Below are 20,470 nucleotides of genomic sequence, written 5' to 3'. Positions count from 1 at the left end.
AAGCTGTAATTAACTCGACTAAAAATTTTAATTGTTTGACAGCCCTAACTTTAACCACTGCCTGCACCCACCTCTCTTGGCGTTTTCAGAATGCAGATGACGAAGTCTCGATGAGGTCCGTGCCCGCCATCGCACCCCCGGACGGCAGTAAGATGCTGCGGCCAGGTCGTAGAGTGAAGGCCGAGAACGACGTCACGGAGGTCAAGAGGAAAACGGGCTTCGTCGGGAGTGCGTCGCCGCTGGATCGTCTTTCCCCTGGCGCCTTCAACACGAAACATGCATCCAACAGGGAGAGGTCAGAAAAAGCTGTCACTGTCGGTGAACAAAAAACTTTTTCCCCCTGCCAAATATCAGAATCAGCTTTAATAAAATATTTATCGATCGCGCACAAATATTTTCTTGGGGAAAAAAACATTTTCTTTTACTTTTATTTCAGTCAGAGAGAAAAGTCAGTTTTGAGTTTAAAATAAACTTTTATATATGGCGGAAAACACAGACAAGGCTGAAAAAGCAGTTTCTGCTCTTGCACCCCTCTTTAATTAAATTAGACTGCTATATTTTAAGCCAAAAGAACTTTTGAAACTCCTGTTTACAGACGTTGCGCAACCGCTTTTGTTTCAACCTGGCCATAAAAAGAAGGTAAGTAATCGTATTCATTATTCGAAATGTCTGTCATTTTTCAGCTTAGAATCATTAATTGATGTCTAATATTTAGTTTAAACATAAAAAAAGGACTTTAAAAAATTATTCACTCGCATATTTTAAACTTTTAAACAAATAAGGTCACAATGAAAAAAATGGCGTCTGTAAAAAAGTCACGGATATCTACCTCATACCTATCGATTAATCGTAATTTTTGGTTACTGTTGCATTTTCCCCAATATGTTAGATGCTAAATAATCGATCCAAACAGAGAAATATTGAAAAAAAAAAAAAAGGTTTAAAAGGGTAAATATATGAAAAAGAACATCTCGACCACTCATTGATGTCTGAGATTTCTGCATCATGACCCTTGTTATACTACCATGTTTCACCCATAAAATCCCACCAAAATCCGGCTGTAGCCATTCACATCTGTGTTTTGACACCCGATGATACATGCTACATGGAGTTTTTGGATCGAAACAAGCTAAGTATGCGATAATATCTCGTTAAAATCATGGCGTCTGTAATTCTGCTCTCGCGTGCTCTCACCTTCAGATAGTGTTTTGCTGTCTAAAAAACATTTTTTAAAAAAATTTTTAAAAATGCCCTCCTGTTCAAAATGTTTCTTCCCCCAGAAAATTGAGATTTTAAGATTTCCAATGATGTAACACACATGCATATCGGACAGTTTAGAAAGTTGGCCAAATTGGGGGTCTCAGAGCGGAACTTCAAGTCACCTGAGTGTTTTCCGTCATATACTTGTAAGAGTTAAGATTGTTTTTTTTGTTTTTTTTTCACATAAGAGTTAAAAATGTATTTCTTGACATATCTTTTTTAAAAAATAGAGTACATTATCATGAGGAAAAAATGCCACATTAAAAGCAGTATTAATATTTACAGAATAAAATATTTTTTCACTTTTGGCAAAATGCAGCTTTTGAAAAAAAATCTTTGTCTTTTGTTCCCATGATCTGTTTCTAAGGGGGAAAGCAATCTTAAACTAGGCTTTTATTTTCAGGGAAAAGAATCGTATTTACTTAAAAAAAAAAAAAAAAAAAAAAAAAAAAAAAAAAAAAAAAAGATCGCATGACAATAGGAAAGACAAAATACACGGTACAAAATGTATTTTTTTTGGGGAGGGGGTGTTAAAGGAGATAATGAAACACTCCTTCTAGACTAAAACCTTAAAAGCATTGTTAGGAGTACAAGTTGCATGATTGCATCCTATAATAATACAGATTTTTTTCCTTCCAACATTTTCGCTATAAAAACTTAGATTTCCATCCGACGTGCGTTTCTATATGTGTACTCTATAGTAAAGAAAGCGAGTTTATTTTAATTGTTTTTTTTTTTCTAATGCAACAGAGTGATTGCGTTGCCACGGCCACGTGTCAGCCTTCCTCCTCTGGACAGGATTAGAATGAGACACTTGCCAAACAGAAGAGGCTAAGCAGCCCCACCTATGGACACTTCAGGTACTGTACGCCAGTGTTTTAAGAAATTAAAGATGTCCCGATCGGCATCCCGATCGATCGGGTCCGATCACGTCATTTTCAAAGTATCAGAATCGGCAAAAAAATATATGACTTCACGATTGTGTCCCACTTGTTGTTGATTCTTGACAAAAAATTAAAATGTTATATCTTTGTTTGAAGCCCGAAATGTGGCGAAAGGTTGCAAGGTTCAAGGGGGCCAAATACTTTTGCAAGGCACTGTATATCCATTGGTAGCACGACGCACAGTCATGGGTCCACTTCCCATCATGCATTTGGGATGGCCACAGTATCATTTACTGAAAGCTCAACAAATACACTAGATGGCAATATTTAGTCACAATATAAAAAGTCACAAGTCTTTCTATTCGTGGATCCCTCCCACAGAAAGAATGTTAATAATGTAAATGCCATCTTGTGGATCTATTGTCATAATAAACAAATACAGTACTTATGTACTGTATGTTGAATGTATATATTCGTCTGAGTTTTATTCATTTTTTTCTTAATGCATTGCCAAAATGTATATGATCGGGAAAAATTATCGGGAATGATTGGAATTGAATCGGGAGCAAAAAAAAGCAATCGGATCGGGAAATATCGAGATAGGCAGATACTCAAACTAAAACGATCGGGATCGGTAGCAAAAAAACATGATCGGAACAACCCTAAAACAGCAAGAAATGCAAAAATGAATTTGTGTGGACTATATTAAAAATAAAGTCGGCACCTGGGCTTCTGTATCAGACTTGCTATCACTGCATCACTCTTGAAAGTTCACATTCTAGTGTAAATAAAAGTAAAAGATGACTTTTGCTTATTGCCTTACACCAGACTCTCTATGGAGGTAGATTTGTGTCTTTATTATTCAATAAAAAAAAAAGTTGATTTGATTCAATCAAAAAAAAAAAAAAAAAGTTGTTTGAATCAAAATATTTTCAATCAAAGAAAAGGTCACTTCAATCCAAAAAAAAAAAAAAAGTATTTTAATGCAAAAATAAATTTGAAACTCAAAAAGATGTATTTGGAACCTATTTTTCATTGATTGAAAATTTTTTGGGGGGATTTAAGTCAGGGTTTTTTTGTATTGAAACGACTTTTTTGATTGACGTAATGTAGTTTTGCGTTTGGACCACATTTTGGCTAGGACATTTGTGTCTTTATTATTCAATCAAAAAATAAGTTGCTTCAAACAAAAAAATATATCTTTTCAAAATAAAAATCACTTCAATCAAAAATTTTAAAAAATTCAATCGTAGAAAAAAATTTTTGAATGTGAAAAATTATATGAGATTCAAAAATTCGCATTTGAACACTTAATTTTTTATTGAAACTGTTTGATTGAAGCAATCCTTTTTGTGTTTGAGCCATATTATGGGTAGGACATTTGTGTTTCAATCAAAGAAAAAAAATCCTGTGAAAAATAAAATTGCCCTCCCCTAATTTTTTTGGGGGTGAAAATTATATGCAAAGCAAATGACCGTCTAAGTTGCTAATCACATGATCTGGTCGAAAAATAATTTTGACCCATTATAAAAATATAATTTTTTTTTGTTCATTTCATTCATTTTTTTGTTGCAGTTTTATTGCTTTACAACTTTTATATACATAGGAAAGTCAATTACATGCAATGACACTTTACGGCAGCCAGGGGGGGCCTGGACACCCCCCATTATAATCCGCTTATGGTGAAAAGTGATACTGATTCTAAGGGCCCATGCCCTGATGGGGCCCACAAAGAAAATTAGAACATTAGGTAATCGTTTGCAAATTTAAATATTAATCATTATATTTTTAATACGAATAAAACGAAGGGTTTCTTTTTCTTGTGTTGTTTTTGGCAAAAAGTAAACACCCAGAGAGCATATGTATTGCCAGCCAGCCCACCCCCCAAATTTTCATTAAATGATTTGCTAGTAAAGCACCATACCAGTATTTATTCGTTCTACAAATAAGACTATTTACAGTGCCCTCCATAATTATTGGCACCCCAGGTTAAGATGTGTTAAGCACACGGTCCCAGATTAAGCCTGGGACCGTGTGCTTTGGTCAGATGAGACCAAGATTGAGCTTTTTGGCAACAAACACTTTAAGTGGGTCTGGCGTGCAACGAAAGATGCGCATGCTGAAAAGCACCTCATACCCACTGCGAAGTATGGGGGTGGGTCAGTGATGCTGTGGGGCTGTTTCGCTTCCAAAGGCCCTGGGAACCTTGTTAGGGTGCATGGCATCATGAATGCTTTGAAATATCAGGACATTTTAAATCAAAATCTGTTGCCCTCTGCCCGAAAGCTGAAGATGGGTCGTCACTGGGTCTTTCAGCAAGACAATGACCATAAACATATGGCCAAATCTACACAGAAATGGTTCACCAGACACAAAATCAAGCTCCTCCTATGGCCATTTCAGTCCCCAGACCTTGTTTTGCTGGCAAAAGGCAAAGTGTTAACACCATTGTGACGCACATGATTTGATGTCAAATAATTATTTCTTTATGAGGGATTTTTTCCCCACTGAATAAATGCACTTGTATTGAAGGTGGGATTTTTCTCGTTTTTTTCCATGAAGGTCCTATATTATTTGAATAAAAAAATTATTAGAAGCTAAAAAACACATCTTAACCAGGGGTGCCAATAATTATGGAGGGCACTGTACAAATTTCATGATAATAAGGGACAAAGCGTGTCCCTTGAAAGCTCATTATGGGACACGTACTTCTCTGATTACGGGACGATTCTGATTTTTAAGGGATGGTTGGCAAGCCTATTTTTACATCAATTAGGTGAGACATTGGTTGAAAAACACTGCTGTATGCCACGGTTAGGGGTGCCAACTCCCTGAAAAAATGAGGGCCACATTATTGGTAGAGCGGACAGGCCCAATAACCGTCACCCTTTATTTTTTTTGTATTTTTTAATGCAAACGAAATTGACTGAAAACAAACTTATAATACAAATAGTGAAAATAAAGGACACAGAGAAAGGCAAGAAAACAAATGATCATTTTAACATGCTTTTTTAAAACTTGCGCTTCACTCAAACTTAGCCCACACCCTTAGGTTGTCTTCAGTTGGCAACCTTAGCTACGGTCACCGTTTTCAACAATGCTATTGACTCTACCTCTTTGTTGCAGATTGCAGCAATCAGCAGCTGTGATGCTCGCCGCCTGTCAAGCCTCGCAGTCATATCGACCCGCCTAAAATGCTCATCATTGTATCACGTGACAACAAATTTTCAGCGTCACACTGGTTCATGTTCTTCAATCTCCCTAGAAATGAAGAGGTCATAATATAATAACAGTGGACGGTTTGCATTGGTGCTTTTTTTTTTTTTTATTAAGAAAAAGTATCCTGGACCAACAACAGAGCAGTGCACAAAAAAAGAGGGGAAAAAAAAAACTAACCCCTAGAAAATGTATTTAGTAGACCTGATGAGAGCAGAGGATGTGACATCACTGCTGACGTCCTACTCAGGTTTCCTATACACCATTATCTTATTCGTTGCCATTGCTAGACATCCAATCCATTGCAAATGATTTGCTCCCATCTCTCCCGGTCAAAATGGATTGGACGTCTATTTGACACTAATCTTTTGGAATACATAGCCTTTGAATTTATGATGGCGACAACTGAGACATAAATGGATGCAAATTGAAAATGTTAACAAAGTGAAACGTCTCTTTTGTGCAGAGATGAACCACCCCTCCCCCCCAAAAAAATTCCAAAATAAAATAATCCTATGGAGATTAAAATCAGAGTGGCATGCGGTTTCCCTCCACGCTAATTTTAACGGCATGTCCCGTCTTGGTGAGACGACGGATGTCGGCGAAGCGACGCATCTGTTTGTCCACGCGGGACATCCCCTTCTTCATAGGTCCCTGGGCAGAAAGCACGGCAAGTGAGGGATGTTTACATTGTTTCATGTCTAATGGTAAGACAAGACAAGACACAACATTGGAAATTACAGGTGTCAAACTTGCGTCCCAGGGGCCAGACCAAGCCAGAAACATTTTGTGAGAGAAAACTTGCAGTTTGTCCTTTTTTTAAAATAGCAATTTCGGATAAATTAATACAGGTAGTCCCCAGGATACAAACGAGTTCTGTTCCTACGCTGGCGACGTAAACCTAATTTCCGCGTAAATTGGACTCAACACTAAGTTCCCCCGAATAACGACCCAAAAAGTCCAAAAGTATTATACAGTGTTACCTCTACATAGGAAGTTAATTCGTTCCAGGACCTTGATTTTAAATTGAAATGATCGTACACTGCTGGCCAAAAGTATAACGCTCAATTTCTCCTAGAAAACGATTGCAGTTACAAATGCTTTGGTAGTAACATCTTATTAAAAAATTAAATCATGATCATTTTACACAAAACTCCAAAAATGGTCCAGACAAAAGTATTGGCACCCTCAGCCTAATACTTGGTAGCACAACCTTTAGACAAAATAACTGCAAACAACCGCTTCCGGTATCCATCAAAGAGATTCTGCTGGGATTTTAGACCATTCTTCTTTGGCCAACTGCTCCAGGTCTCTGAGATTTTAAGGGTGCCTTCTCCAAACTGCCATTTCAGATCTCTCCACAGGTGTTCTATGGGATTCTGGCCACTTTAGTTTGGGTCATTGTCTTGCTGGAAGACCCATTACCTCTGAATGAGGTCCAGCTTTCTTACAATGGGCCCTACATTATGCGGCAAAATTTTTTTTGGGTAATTTTCAAATTCAGATTTCATAATGCCATGCACACGGTCAACCAGTCCACTGCCAGAGGCAGCAAAGCAACCCCAAAACATCAGGGAACCTCCGCCATGTTTGACTGTGGGGACTGTGTTCTTTTCTTTGAAGGCCTTGTTCTTTTTTTTCAACCGGTAAACTCTATGTTGATGCCTTTTCCCAACAAGCTCTACTTTTGTCTCATCTGACCAGAGAATATTCTTCCAAAACATTTTTGGCTCTCTCAGGTAAGTTTTGGCAAACTCGAGCCTGGCCTTTTTATATCTCTGGGTCAGATCTGTGGTCTTCCTGGGTACCCTCCCATAGAGTCCCTATTCATATAGACGTTGACGGATAGTACAGGTTGACACTGTTGTACCCTCGGACTGCGGGACAGCTTGAACTTGATTGGATGTTGAGGTTCTTTATCCACCATCCGCACAATCTTTTGTTGAAATCACTTTCTCAGTGTGTTTCTTTTCCGTCCACAACTAGGGAGGTTAGTGTAAAGTGCCGTGGGCTTTACACTTGGTTGATGACACTGCGCACGGTAGACACAGGAACATTCAGGTGTTTGGAGATTGACTTGCAGCCTTGAGCTCGCCCATGCTTCCTCACAATTTTGCTTCTCAAGTCCTTAGACAGTTCTTTGGCCTTCTTTCTTTTCTCCATGCTCAATATGGTACACAAAAGGACACAGGACAGAGGTTGAGTCAACTTTAATCCATTTTAACTGGCTGCAAGTGTGATTTACTTACTGCCACCACTTGTAATGTGCCACAGGTAAGTAACAGGTGCTGTTCATGACACAAATTAGAGAAGCATCACATGATTTTCCAAAGGGTGCCAATACTTTGGTTCGGCCCATTTTTGGAGTTTTGTGTAAAATGATAATGATTTAAAAATGTGTTTAACTCTTTCACTCCCAGCCATTTTCACCAGAGCAAGGCCCTTCGCTCCCGGCCGTTTTTTCTGGATTTTGACTGATTTTGCAAGGCCCACAGAAAATTCTGTTCTATTGCTATATAAACATTGAACCCACCAAAAGAAAGATTGGACTCTCTTCTTTCAGCAGAAAAAAAAAGTAAGTTCGTATCTTTTTCCATTCTTTAGAAATCAGCATTAGAAAATAACTTAGTTTGAGCAATTTTCCAATTTTCTGATGAAAAAACGGAGAAAATGAGCTTTTTGTAAACGCATACATTTCAAACATAACTTTGACTTTAACAAAGCTATTTTTTGCATTAGTTACATCCCAAACATCTGAATAATGTTTTCCTTTTACAAAATACTATGAACAACCAGACAAATAGAGCTTTAGATAGAATAGTAACAATTTATTCACACACAACGACTGAGAGATGATGGTTTGTCGCCGAGATGACGCCGTTGTCGCCACGTCAGCTGTGTAAACTTTTCCCTCATCGTTGTCTGTCTCACAAAGATGGATTATTTTTGCATTTCTGCGGGGTCTGCTAGGCGAGCCGCTCCACGGGGGGTTTCACCGTTTTGCACGATCGTCCAGCGCCTAGTGTCCCAGGCATCCTCTCGTTGTTTTGTCCGGTCGGAGCGCCGCCTGGGCTCAATCCGCCAGCGCTTTGACAATGCTGGCCGGCCGTTCACTGCTGTTGAATCGGCTTGTCTAGTCTTCCAAAATGCGCTACTGCCCTCCAGTGGCCAGTTTTATTGCTTTAAAATTGGTTTGGAGCGTTTTTCTTTGTTTCTCAGATACAGCGGAAGCTATATATGCTTCTTATAAAAAAAAAAAAAAACGCAAAAGACGTATAAATACGGTTGCGGGACAGTTGAGCATTTAAAAATAAAACGTATTTATACGGTTCCGGGAGCAAATGAGTTAATAATGTGTTTTTCATTGCAAGCAAAATAAATGAAGATATTACAACCAAAGCATTTGTAAATGCAATCATTTTCTGAGAGAAATTGAGCCTTATCTGACAGAATTGCATGGGGTGCCAATACTTTGGGCCAGCACTGTATAAAGACTGGTGAACGGAGGTCGGAGGAGGACCATCAAGATCGTAGAAATTCTACGGCTGTATTGTCGAGCCAGTTCACGGACGCGCACAGTACTCTCATATTTTTTTTAATCATTTCCATCTTAATTTCAATAGTAAGCCTCACTCTTTCCTTGTTTCACCACCTGTGCTAACATTCTTGGAACCCATGCGGATTTCTCTCAGGGGAAACAAAAAAACTGCGGCACTGTCATAAAACGTCGTATTTCGAGCATGTCATTGGATGTAGAATTTTTTTTTACCTTGGATGTGAAAAGATCATGTGTTGAAGCGATCTTATGTCGAGGTACCACTGTATTTTGTTTAATGATGGAGGATACAATGTCCTCTGGTGGCAGCGGTGGGTTTTGGCAGGACTGTCGCCTGATGACTAAGGAGCAGACAGTTGTCTGACTATGATAAAAAACAGCTGCACTTTGGTTTGGCCCACATAAGGCTGTAAGTTGTTTCAGCTAATATATGATTGTGTATGCATTTGTAATTAGGTTTACAGCTACAGTTGGTGGAGTTATGTGTGAGCAATTTGCTGAATTGGAAATATGTTAGCATTCGTAGCATTTAAACTGACTTTTGTTGGGCAAATTGGGCTAATTTAATACAAAATTTACATATTGATCAGACTTGATGGATGTTTGAACACCAACTGCTTTGTGTCAAGTGTTTTATTGTTAAAATTTGTGTCGTTTTGAACATAAGTGTACATATGTGTGTAAAAAGCTTCAAAAAGCACAATTGCCTTGTTTGGGGCAGAACATGACATATTAATAAAGTAAAGTAAAAAAATAAGATACTGTGAAGTACAATAAGGTACTGTTTATGCGACTGGAGACAAAATGGCGGACCATTATAAAGTCGAAATCGCGTAAGTCAAGTACGTCATAACCCAGGCACTACATGTACAGACACTTTTTAGACATAACATCAAAAAAAATTTTTTTTTTCCCAAATTAAAACCATTAACTACAATATAGAAAAAATACTGTTTTAACCTTTTTATTTTATTTGATCAAAAAGGTCAATAATAAACTGAAAAATAATTCAAAACAAAAATTACTCAATTAAATGAAAACGAACTTAACTAAATAAAACAAAATGTAATAAAAAATATTTTTAAAATGTTTATTTTTTTCTTCTCTTCTTGAATTTTAAAACATGAAAACAAATTTCCTTTACTGTTTTCTTAAATAGAAATTTTAGATAAATCAATACTAATAGAATTTTTAAACACAAAAATTGAAAGAATATTAGTGTTTTTTTTTTTTATTTAAAAACATTTTAAAAATTAGTTTATTACAACAGTAAATAAAAATAATGAAAACTGAAAACAAAAAATTAAAAGTGAAATGATAAAACAGAAAATTTAAAAAAAATTAAAAGAATAGTTGTGGTTTTTCCCTTTTATATTTTTAATTAAAAACTAAAACATTTAATTTTTCTGTTTTTTTTAAAAATAGAAATTTTAGGTTTAAAATGAACAGACACTTTTTAAAAATAAACAAAATGAAAGCTATATATTGTTTTTTTCCTTCAGCTTTTTAAAAATTAAAACAAAAATTTTTTAAAAATATTGTTTTAACTCTTAAAAAAAGATCATAAAAAAATAATGACAACTGAGGAATAAAAACAAAGTAAAAAAAATTATAAAACATTAGAAAATAAAAAAATACATTATAAAGAATGTTTACGGTTTTTCCCTTTTTGTTTTAATTTAAAAAAATAATAAAAATCTAAAATTAAGAATGTAAATAATATTGTTAAGTCTCCTTTAAGAAGCAAATATTAGCGTTGCAAAACATGCTAACTCACCCTACTGGACTCCATCTCCACATTCCATTTGGGGCGAACGACGTAGTCTTTGTTGGAGGGCATCGGTACACGAGCCCTGGCGCAGAAACCCGGGTCGCCGGGCCGCAGTGCTCTGTAAAACAACAGCACAAAACATTTCAACAAGAATCACAATCCTTCAAGAGTCAATCATGAAAATATCCACATTTTCCCCAATAACCGAAACCAGCGCAACGTACTTCTCCTCTCCCGTTAGCTGTTTCTCCAGATCTCGACGGGGAGTTTGTCCTCCGGAGCTGCGGCGACAAAAATAACAACGTCAACACAGTCAGCGTGAACCCGGACAGATATGCTCGGATCAACTCTCGTGCGCTTATTGTTCAAACACACACAAGAATCTTCAGACATCACTCAGTCGTTCAAGGGACCGCCTTGAGCTCAAGTCAAAGCTTTGGTTTTCAGAAGATTACGTTTTCAACACTGTTTTACCAAAATTTTGAATTTTTGACACTGTGCATGATTAAATCATGGACATAATGGTTCATCGCTGGTTTTATGTCTAGATTTGGTCAAATTTCTGTTCTGTGGAGGTAAAATGATATTTAGCGTTAATTTATTCATTTCATTGTGTCATTTATATTGACCCTTTATTAGGCAAGTGACTATATTTAGTCATAAAAAATGACCTTCTAAAAACCCTGCTTCAACATAAGGGAACATCTTATTTAGGGTCATGTAGGCCACAGTATTCCAGGTCTTTAATTATATCGTTATTATGAATCCACAGTGCTGGCCAAAAGTATTGGCACCCCTGCAATTCTGTCAGATAATGCTCAATTTCTCCCAGAAATTGATTGCAATCACAAATGCTCTGGTAGTAATATCTTCATTTATTTTGTCTGCAATGAAAAACCACAAAAGAGAATGGATAAAAAATTAAATCATTATCATTTTACACAAAACTCCAAAAATGGGCCGAACAAAAGTACTGGCACCCTTGGAAAAACCATGTGATGCTTCTCTAATTTGTGTAATTAAGAGCCTGTTATTTACCTGTGGTACATAACAGGTGGTGGCAATTTCTAAAACACACTTGCAGCCAGTTAAAATGGACTAAAGTTGACTCAACCTCTTTCCTGTGCCCTTGTGTGTACCACATTGAGCATGGAGAAAAAGACCAAAGAACTGTCAGAGGACTTGAGAAGCAAAATTGTGAGGAAGCACGGGCAATCTCAAGGCGACAAGTCCATCTCCAAAGACCTGAATGTTCCTGTGTCTACCGTGTGCAGTGTCATCAATAAGTGTTAAGTCCATGGCACTGTGGCTAACCTCCCTAGATGTGGATGGAAAAGAAAAATTGACGAGATTTCAAACAAAGGTTGTGCGGATGGTAAATAAAGAACCTCGACTAACATCCGAACAAGTTCAAGCTGTCCTGGAGTCCAAGGGTACAACAGGTATGGGGTGACACCCATACTATCTGTCGGATACCCAGGAAGACCCCACTTCTGAGATAAAAAAGCCAGGCTAGAGTATGCCAAAACTTACCTGAGAAAGCCTAAAATGTTTTGGAAGAATGTTCTCTGGGCAGATGAGACAAAAGTAGAGCTTTTTGGGAAAAGGCCTCAACAGAGTTTACAGGGTATAAAAACAAGGCCTTCAAAGAAAAGAACATGGTCCCCACAGTCAAACATGTTTGAGGTTCCCTGATGTTTTGGGGTAGTTTTGCTATCTCAGGCACTGGACTGCTTGACCGTGTGCATGGCATTATGAAGTCTGATGATTACAAACACATTTTGCAGCATAATGTAGGGCCGAGAGTGAGAAAGCTGGGTCTCCCTCAGAGGTCATGGGTCTTCTAGCAGGACAATGACCCAAAACACACTTCAAAATGGTTTGAGAGAAAGCACTGGAGACTTCTAAAGTGGCCAGCAATGAGTCCAGACCTTTATCCGATAGAACACCTGTAGAGAGATCTTAAAATGGCACCCTTCAAATCTCAGAGACCTAGAGCAGTTGGCCAAAGACGAATGGTCTAAAATTCCAGCAGAGCATTGTAAGACTCATTGATGGATACCTTAAGCGGTTGTTCGCAGTTATTTTGTCTAAAGGTTGTGCTACCAAGTATTAGGCTGAAGGTGCCAACATTTTTATCCGGCCCATTTTTGTGTAAAATGATAATGATTGAATTTTTTTTTCATTTTACAATAATACAATTAAAATGAAGAGGAAAAAAAACCCAGATTTTCTTTTGCATCATTTCCTACAGGAAATATTGTTTTGGTGTTTTTGTGTACACCAGCGATGTTAAAAAGAAATCTCAATCTGGTGCACACGCATGTTGGGCAAGATGCAGCAACACAGGTAAGGAAGCAGCCATTTCATCAATGCCGATACTTTGTTAGCCAATCAAATGCATTATCGGAGGTCTAAGAATTGCGTCGTTTGCATACTTTTAGCAACTGTCTTTCACAAGAAGGTCAACTAGTTGACTGTCCCTTCAAAACCTCATCTACAAATTGACTACCAATGACAGTAATATACTTCCAATCCATTTTGACAGGGAATCCCAGTTAAAAATGGATTGGATATCCATCAAAGAGTGAAAGGAATTCCAATGCACATTTAGCACACTCCAAGCAGTGAGAAAGAATGAGGACGAGTGAGTCAATTTAGTGGGTTACATGATCTTTACATGTAACATGCGTTATGGTGGCGATGAAAGGACCTGCTGGGTGGAGAGAAGACGTCCGCTTCTTCCGCTCTCTCCACCTTCTGAGGCTGACTGAGGAGGACGGGAAAAAAGGAAGAGGAGGAAAGAGCTGGCTGTGTAGGAGGGCTGGGCGATTCCAACATTTTTTGAAAATCGATTTATTAGTTTGCCGGGATGATTTAGTAGGATGTTTATATGGCTGTCAGAGTAAAACCCAGTGTTGTTTTTTGCAACGCCATTGACTTCACTATCAGCTGACAGGACACGGGGCTCGGGGCCGATCTGGAGGTGGCCTATTTTAAAAAAAAACTTAGAATACAAATATTTTCAGAACCAAAGCCACTAGTGACCTAACACCAAAACAGGCACCTCCCTTAGGCATACACTGCTGGCCAAAAGTATTGGCACTCCTGCAGTTTAGTCAGATAATTCTTAATTTCTCCCTGAAAATGGTTGCAATTACAAATGCATTGGTAGTAATAGCTTCTTTTATTTTGCTTGCAATAAAAAACACAAAAAAGAATGAAAAAAAAACAAAACAAAACATCAATCATTATCATTTTACACAAAACTCCAAAAATGGGCCAGACAAAAGTATTGGTACCCTCAGGCTAATACTTGGTAGAACAACATTTAGACAAAATAACTGTGAACAACCGCTTCCGGTATCCATCAATTGAGTTTCTTACAATGCCCTGCTGGAATTTCTTTTAAACTTTATGTTGACGCCTTTTCCCAAAAAGCTCTACTTTTGTCTCATCTGACCAGAGAACATTCTTCCAAAACGTTTTTGGCTTTCTCAGGTAAGTTTTGGCAAACTGTAGCCTGGCCTTTTTATGTCTCCGGGTCAGAAGTGGGGTCTCCCTGGATACCCTCCCATAGAGTCCCTATTCATTTAGACGTTGCCGGATAGTACAGGTTGACACTGTTGTACCCTGGGACTGCGGGACAGCTTGAACTTGTTTGGACGTTAGTCGAGGTTCTTTATCCACCATCAGGACATTCTTTTGTTGAAGTCTCTTGTCAATGTTTCTTTTCCGTCCACATCTAGGGAGGTTAGCCACAGTGCCGTGGGCTTTCCACTTATTGATGACACTGTGCACGGTTGACACAGGAACATTTAGGTCTTTGGAGATGGACTTGTAGCCTTGAGATTGCCCATGCTTCCTCACAATCTTGCTTCTCAAGTCCTCAGACAGTTCGTTGGTCTTCTTTCTTTTCTCCATGCCCAATGTGGTATACACAAGGACACAGGACAGAGGTTGAGTCAACTTTAGTCCATTTTAACTGGCTGCACGTGTGATTTAGTTATTGCCACCACCTGTTATGTGCCACAAGTAAGTAACAGGTCCTGTTAATTACACAAATTAGAGAAGGATCACATGATTTTTCAAAGGGTGTCAATACTTTTGTCTGGCCCATTTTTGGAGTTTTGTGAAAATGATAATGATTTTTTTTTTACCTCCATTCTCTTTTGCGTTAATTTATTGCAAGCAAAATAAATGAAGATATTACTACCAAAATATTTGTAATTGCAATCATTTTCTGTGAGAAATTGAGCATTATCTGACAGAATTGCAGGGGTGCCAATAATTTTTGCCAGCAGTGTATATGAGTCCCCATGAGGAGCACCTTCAAAAAACTCAAAACAAAGAAACTAAGGGCTTTTTAAGTTGAAAATTCGAGTAAATAAATGCTTAAATCGCGGAATTTGTATAGATATGAACGTGAAACAGTGTATATTCTCGGTAAAAAGCAAAAAACATTCATTTTAAGTAAATATTTCAAGCCAAAGTTGCACTAATTTCATCCATTGAATTTTTTCACACCGTTTCAAAGTGCATGCATGGCGCCATTTAATAGAATAATTACCTTGAATCCTCGACCAAATCACTCGTGACACTCCTGCCTGCTTGTATGCTGTAAAACTTTTGTCCTGTTTCCACCTAAATCCGGCGTTAGAACGCAGCGTGTTTGAGATTATCACAGTGAAAGCCAACTCAACGTTTTGCCTGGGTCGCCCCCTACGGGAAGGCGTGGCGCAATGTCTGTGGGAGCTGTCTTGTCAACTGATGGTGGAGTTTATGACAGCCCTTTTAAAATTTGTCTTAGTCTTATGGACAAAAATACTTATTAGTCTTAGTCATAAATTAGTCATTCCATAATCTGTTCGTCTGTCTAGTTCAGGGGTCCCCAAACTACGGCCCGCCTCCACATTTGGTCCAGCCCCCTGAACAATACCAGAGAGCATTTTGATTTTTTTTTTCTCAATGGTGTTATTTATTTCCTGGCTTTTTTTTCTGTGAAGAACCCAGAGAGGGTTATTTGGTTATTATCTATCTAATTAATAGCATTTATATTATATTATAATTTTTATTTTACTGACTTTTATTCCGTGAAGAATCCAGAAAGGGTTATTTGATTGTGACTTTCTGAAAAACAATACATTTTTACATTTAGGCACTCCTGCAATCGTCACACTTTTTCTGTTACAAACTGACCCCAGCCCCTCATCAATGAAGGGAAAAGTTATGTGGCCCTCACAGAAAAAAGTTTGGGGACCCCTGGTCTAGTTTTAGTCGAAGAAATGTTTTCGTTGGTTAAATTAAAAAGTTTTAGTCTGAAAATAAATCAACGTTTCGAACAATTTCGAATGAATTTAGATAAACGAGCACATATTGTAGAGTGTACAAGGTCAACAGCAACTTCGTAATAATACACACTCAGAAGGAAAAGCAGTACGTAATTTTCAGTTAAACCCCCTAAAAGCAACAAACTGTATGTTAAAAAAAAAGTTGTCCGCACATTTAGGAGGATGCTTGCCACGCTAATGTTGATGCTAATGCTAACGCAAATGCTATGCTAACATGACGAGTTACATTTCGTGTATGATGATCACTCAGCATAGACCTTTAAAGGCTGAAGCAACATTGCATATTCTTTCTTGCCCAGAAAACAAATCTTACCACGTGTTTCCAAACAAGCAAGATGGCTGGAGCGCAGCCTAGTTTGAATCACATCCCTAAACTGAACGCATTTTCGTCTTGTCATCTCGTCAGACGAAAACTGGAATTAGTCTCCTGCTCTAGTCTCCCAAGCCACGTTTTTAGCTCGTCCTCGTCAACGAAAAAATTGTCGACGAAATATTCGTTATCGTCATTGTTGACGAAAACAACACTGGTCAACCCATTACACCAAAAGTTCACAATCATGTTAAATCGTGGTGAATTTTACATTAGAAGATGTCTTATAATGAGAAAATATCGCCCAGCTCTGTAGGCGCATAAAACGTGATGAAATGGATGATGTTAGATATTAGCTAGCTGCGCTCTTAATCTATTGTCTGCAATTGACGGTGATACTCGAGCAAGATTTGCTTTAAAAATGAATTGTTTTTCCGTTGACCTATGGTTACGTTAGTATATTTCCATGTATATCACCGGTGTATAACCCGCGGCAAGGGGGCCAGATCGGGCCCGTCACATCATTTTATGTGGCCCACAGAAGTCAATCATATGCATCAACTTGATATTTCTTGCTAAAATTAGTTTTAACATTGATGGTCTCCTCACAGAAATGATGACGATAAGAACTGCAAGAAATTTATTTATTTATTTTTTTGGAAAACAAACATTTCTAAAATAATATTATTCTTGAATAAAAATGGTTTCTAAGACTTTTTAAAGGTTACCTTGGATAGAAAGACATGTAGTTCTTAAAAGATAAATGTTAGTGTGAGTTACAATAATTTGATATTAAAACCCCTCTTTATGTTTGATTTACTAAAATTTGTTAAAATTTTAAATAAAAAAATAAACTAGTAGCTCGCCATTGTTGTTGACGCCGCACGGCGGTGACGTTACAGGGCCACGCTGCCATACTTCACAGTGTCACTCTTTAACTATGTAAGGTAGTGATTTAAACAGACCACAAGGTGTCCTTGGCGAGTTTTAAATGAATAAGAGCTCAAGACAATGAGTGCGTTTTGTCCCTCGACTGACGCCGTATTAGAGTCAGTCACAACAAACAAGATAATGGCTCCCAGCATCATAGTTTGTATAGTGTGACTAAGAGGACGTTCACATGGTGGCTCTTCGAGAAGATGAAAAACTTCATGTTTGCATCTATATAGTTCTGTCTCCATTCGACCAATGTCGCAATTCTACATCAAAACAATGTGGTATTCATACCAGGCCCTAGGGGGCAGTGCAGATTTACGAGGCGACAGCAAATAATGCACTTTCACCCCAACAGCCTCCTCAGCCCGGAAGACAACATGCCCGCCCACTCAAGCCATTGCATTTTTCTTTTGCTCCAAAAGGCACAAAAATGGAAACAGTCAAGACATTTAAATTAAAAATATTATAAAAACAGTAATTTAAAGCAGACTTTCTGCCATATTTGCTGTTCGCAATGTTTAGTAGGACCGCTGCGCACGCCCAATGTGATGTGTACGAGTGCTGATGTTATCGGCGCGGGAGCTTTTGATATACATGCGGAGGAAGCCACCCTAAAGCCCCCGCAATCGAATCCTTCCACTTTGGAGGCAGGATTCAAAGGTTTTCGTCTTCGCCTTCCGTATTTGCCGACACCATATGAAGGCGAGGCCATTCCGCAACACAGTCATTGCGTCATCGTGTCGCAGAGTCGCCATGTAAACTGCTAAATATTGCCATCAAGTGTATTTGTTGAGCTAAACGAGTGGCTAAAATGTTTAAATAGAATTTGACCAAATTCTGAGTAAGTTTTATGTGTATTTTGCATATCGATTTTGATTGTGAATTTTTGAATGACAGTTGTTTAACTGTGTGAGAATAGGGCCTCATTAATACAGCACTTTTCTTTTTGTGAACGTTGTTTTTTGAGAGATAGGAGTATTATTTTTCTTGTATTTTCACTGTATGATACTTATGTTTGTTGTAAAGGAGTTGAAGCTTATGCCAATTAACGGGGCGGTCCGAGCTACGAATCTGAACGCCTGTGTCCACTCTCCTTTTTCTCTGCCTTTCACCCCAATGTGCATTGAGGAAAACTACGGTGTCAGTCAAGGGACAAAACGCACTCATTGGCTTGATCCCGAATTCATTGCCTTAATCATGAATTAATTTAAAACTCACCATTGACACCTTGTGGCATATTTAAAACACTACCTTACATAATTAAAAAGTGACACTGTGAAGTACGACAGCGTGGCCCTGTGACGTCACCGCCCAGCGACGTCAACAACAATGGCGATCTACGAGTTAAAATAATTTTGCAATTATTGAAACGAAAACATTAAGAAGGGTTTTAAAATGACTTTATTATAGCTTGTCCTAATCTTTTAAGAACGACTTGTCTTTCTATCCATGGATCCCTTTAATAACATTTTGTTGTTCTCCATGACAGATCAAGCAAATTTTCTTTTCTTTCAGAAAAAATAAATAATAAATCATGTTTTGATTTAAAAAAATAAAATCTTTTAAAATAAAATACAAATTACATAAATGAGATTATTTTGTTTTCTCCAATTTTTGGTTTGTTTATTGAAACATGTCAATAAATAAATATATAAAAATGAAAATTAAAACAACTTAAAAGGATATTTACTGACTACCTTTTTTTTTTAATTTTTATTTTTTTAAAGTAAATTTAAAAAGGTTTTTCCAGTATTTTTCATTTAGTAAATTAAAGACTTCTTTTTTGGGGTTTCTTGTGAAAATAAATAAATAAATAAATAAATAAATAATTTTTTTTTAAAAACTACAGTGGTCAGATAAAAGCATTTTAAGATGTATTTGATAATATCGACATTGGTTTTTCACTATCGGTTTTGGGCCAATATGCATGCTGGCTTGAAAGTGAATATACAAGCCTAGAAATAAACAATAAATGATTGAAAAATAATGAAAATATAGTGGTGTGATATAGGCACTGTTTCCCATAACTTCAGTTGTTCTCTTATTTTTCACTGAATGTATGTTTGGAAAACCTTGAAGTTGTTACATTTATCATTATTAAAGCATCCAGTGGGGCACTACAATACAATTAGCCATAATATATTAAGTCCACGAGCACATGTATTGGTATCCGTTTAATATCTGTATTGGATTTTTGGAGTTGGACAATAATGGGATATCAGTTACAAGTCATTATCGCACAACTGTTAATAAAACATGTTAAAGGAAAAATATTTACTGTTTTCACCGTTTTTAAAAAATCGTGATTTTCTGCAGGTTTTTTTTTCTTTTTGTATTTAGATAAATAATATTTTTTGCTATTAAGGTGACGAACTATTAACCCTTTTAAATTCACAGAAGAATGAGCAAAACCACAAATGGCTCTCAAGCCGCAGGTTGCAGTCCATTATCGTCAATGGCACTGAAGGAGTTAAAAGCAGAAACGTGAGGGCAGGAAGTAAGCATCAGCGGCTACCTGAGTCGCCTGCGCTGAGGCATCTGTTGATCCAGGTCACGTTGCTGCCGCTCCTCTCTCGTCATTCCTTTGTAGTTGGACGTCAGGCCGAAGATGGGCCGCGACCACTCATCTGCGATGCAACAAAAGTAAGTGTGGTTGACATGATGTAGACGTTAGAGGAGGTTGCGTGATGAAGGCTTCTTACTGATGAGCTTGAGGGCCAAGTCTTTGTTGGATCGCGACTCTTTGGGGTGCTTGTAGAGGAACATGACGGCGCGACCAATCCCGCTGTGTTTCAGCGTCTCCTGACTGACGCTGGGCAGCTGACACGCGCAAATAGACAAAGAAAATGGCTGACCATCAGATTGTGAGTTATTTTGTTGAAACATTTTAGAGAACAGGTGTCAGAATTGTGTCCTTGGAGCCAGATCAGGCATGCTAAATGATTTTGTGTGGCCAGTGAAGGTAAGACCCAGATAGTGTTATTCTGTTTTTAGTTTTTTTTAATTGGTATTTCTTCTGCGCGCCGCACAGCCTGAACCGTTTGACCGATCGGCACCGTTCCAATATCGATACGACCAGAATTTTCCCGCTGCGCAAGGAATTTTTCGAAAGATCCCGAAAAAATTTCAGTTCGCCCGTAAACGCAGATTTTTTTTAACCGATTCTTCGAAAAAATAAAATAAAAT

At 37.7% G+C, this 20,470-nt stretch overlaps 2 protein-coding genes across 3 annotated transcripts in view; both read right to left on the bottom strand.

Moving 5' to 3' along the window:
• Positions 1-278, bottom strand: part of gmnc (geminin coiled-coil domain containing) — a 61,107-nt gene extending 60,829 nt beyond the window's left edge. Inside the window, exons 1-2 of the mRNA XM_057829122.1 lie at positions 197-278; positions 72-155 (exon numbers count right to left, since the gene is read on the bottom strand). Of these exons, the coding sequence (XP_057685105.1) occupies positions 72-155; positions 197-278 (166 nt within the window). The remainder of the gene's footprint in view (positions 1-71; positions 156-196) is intronic.
• Positions 279-4,751: 4,473 nt separating this feature from the next.
• LOC130911244 (protein IWS1 homolog) overlaps positions 4,752-20,470 on the bottom strand; it is a 37,943-nt gene continuing 22,224 nt past the window's right edge. Inside the window, exons 11-15 of one of the 2 annotated variants that reach the window (XM_057829086.1) lie at positions 19,987-20,104; positions 19,800-19,911; positions 10,912-10,968; positions 10,694-10,805; positions 4,752-6,014 (exon numbers count right to left, since the gene is read on the bottom strand). In XM_057829086.1, coding sequence (XP_057685069.1) covers positions 5,889-6,014; positions 10,694-10,805; positions 10,912-10,968; positions 19,800-19,911; positions 19,987-20,104 — 525 coding nt within the window. In that variant the 3' untranslated portion in view covers positions 4,752-5,888. The remainder of the gene's footprint in view (positions 6,015-10,693; positions 10,806-10,911; positions 10,969-19,799; positions 19,912-19,986; positions 20,105-20,470) is intronic. The other variant, XM_057829085.1, reaches the window with a different exon arrangement.

This window comes from Corythoichthys intestinalis, unplaced genomic scaffold (genome assembly GCF_030265065.1).
Source record: "Corythoichthys intestinalis isolate RoL2023-P3 unplaced genomic scaffold, ASM3026506v1 HiC_scaffold_23, whole genome shotgun sequence".
Taxonomy (NCBI): Eukaryota; Metazoa; Chordata; class Actinopteri; order Syngnathiformes; family Syngnathidae; genus Corythoichthys; species Corythoichthys intestinalis.
Note: the sequence above shows the minus strand (reverse complement) of the source record. Positions and strands in the feature narration are given on the sequence as shown.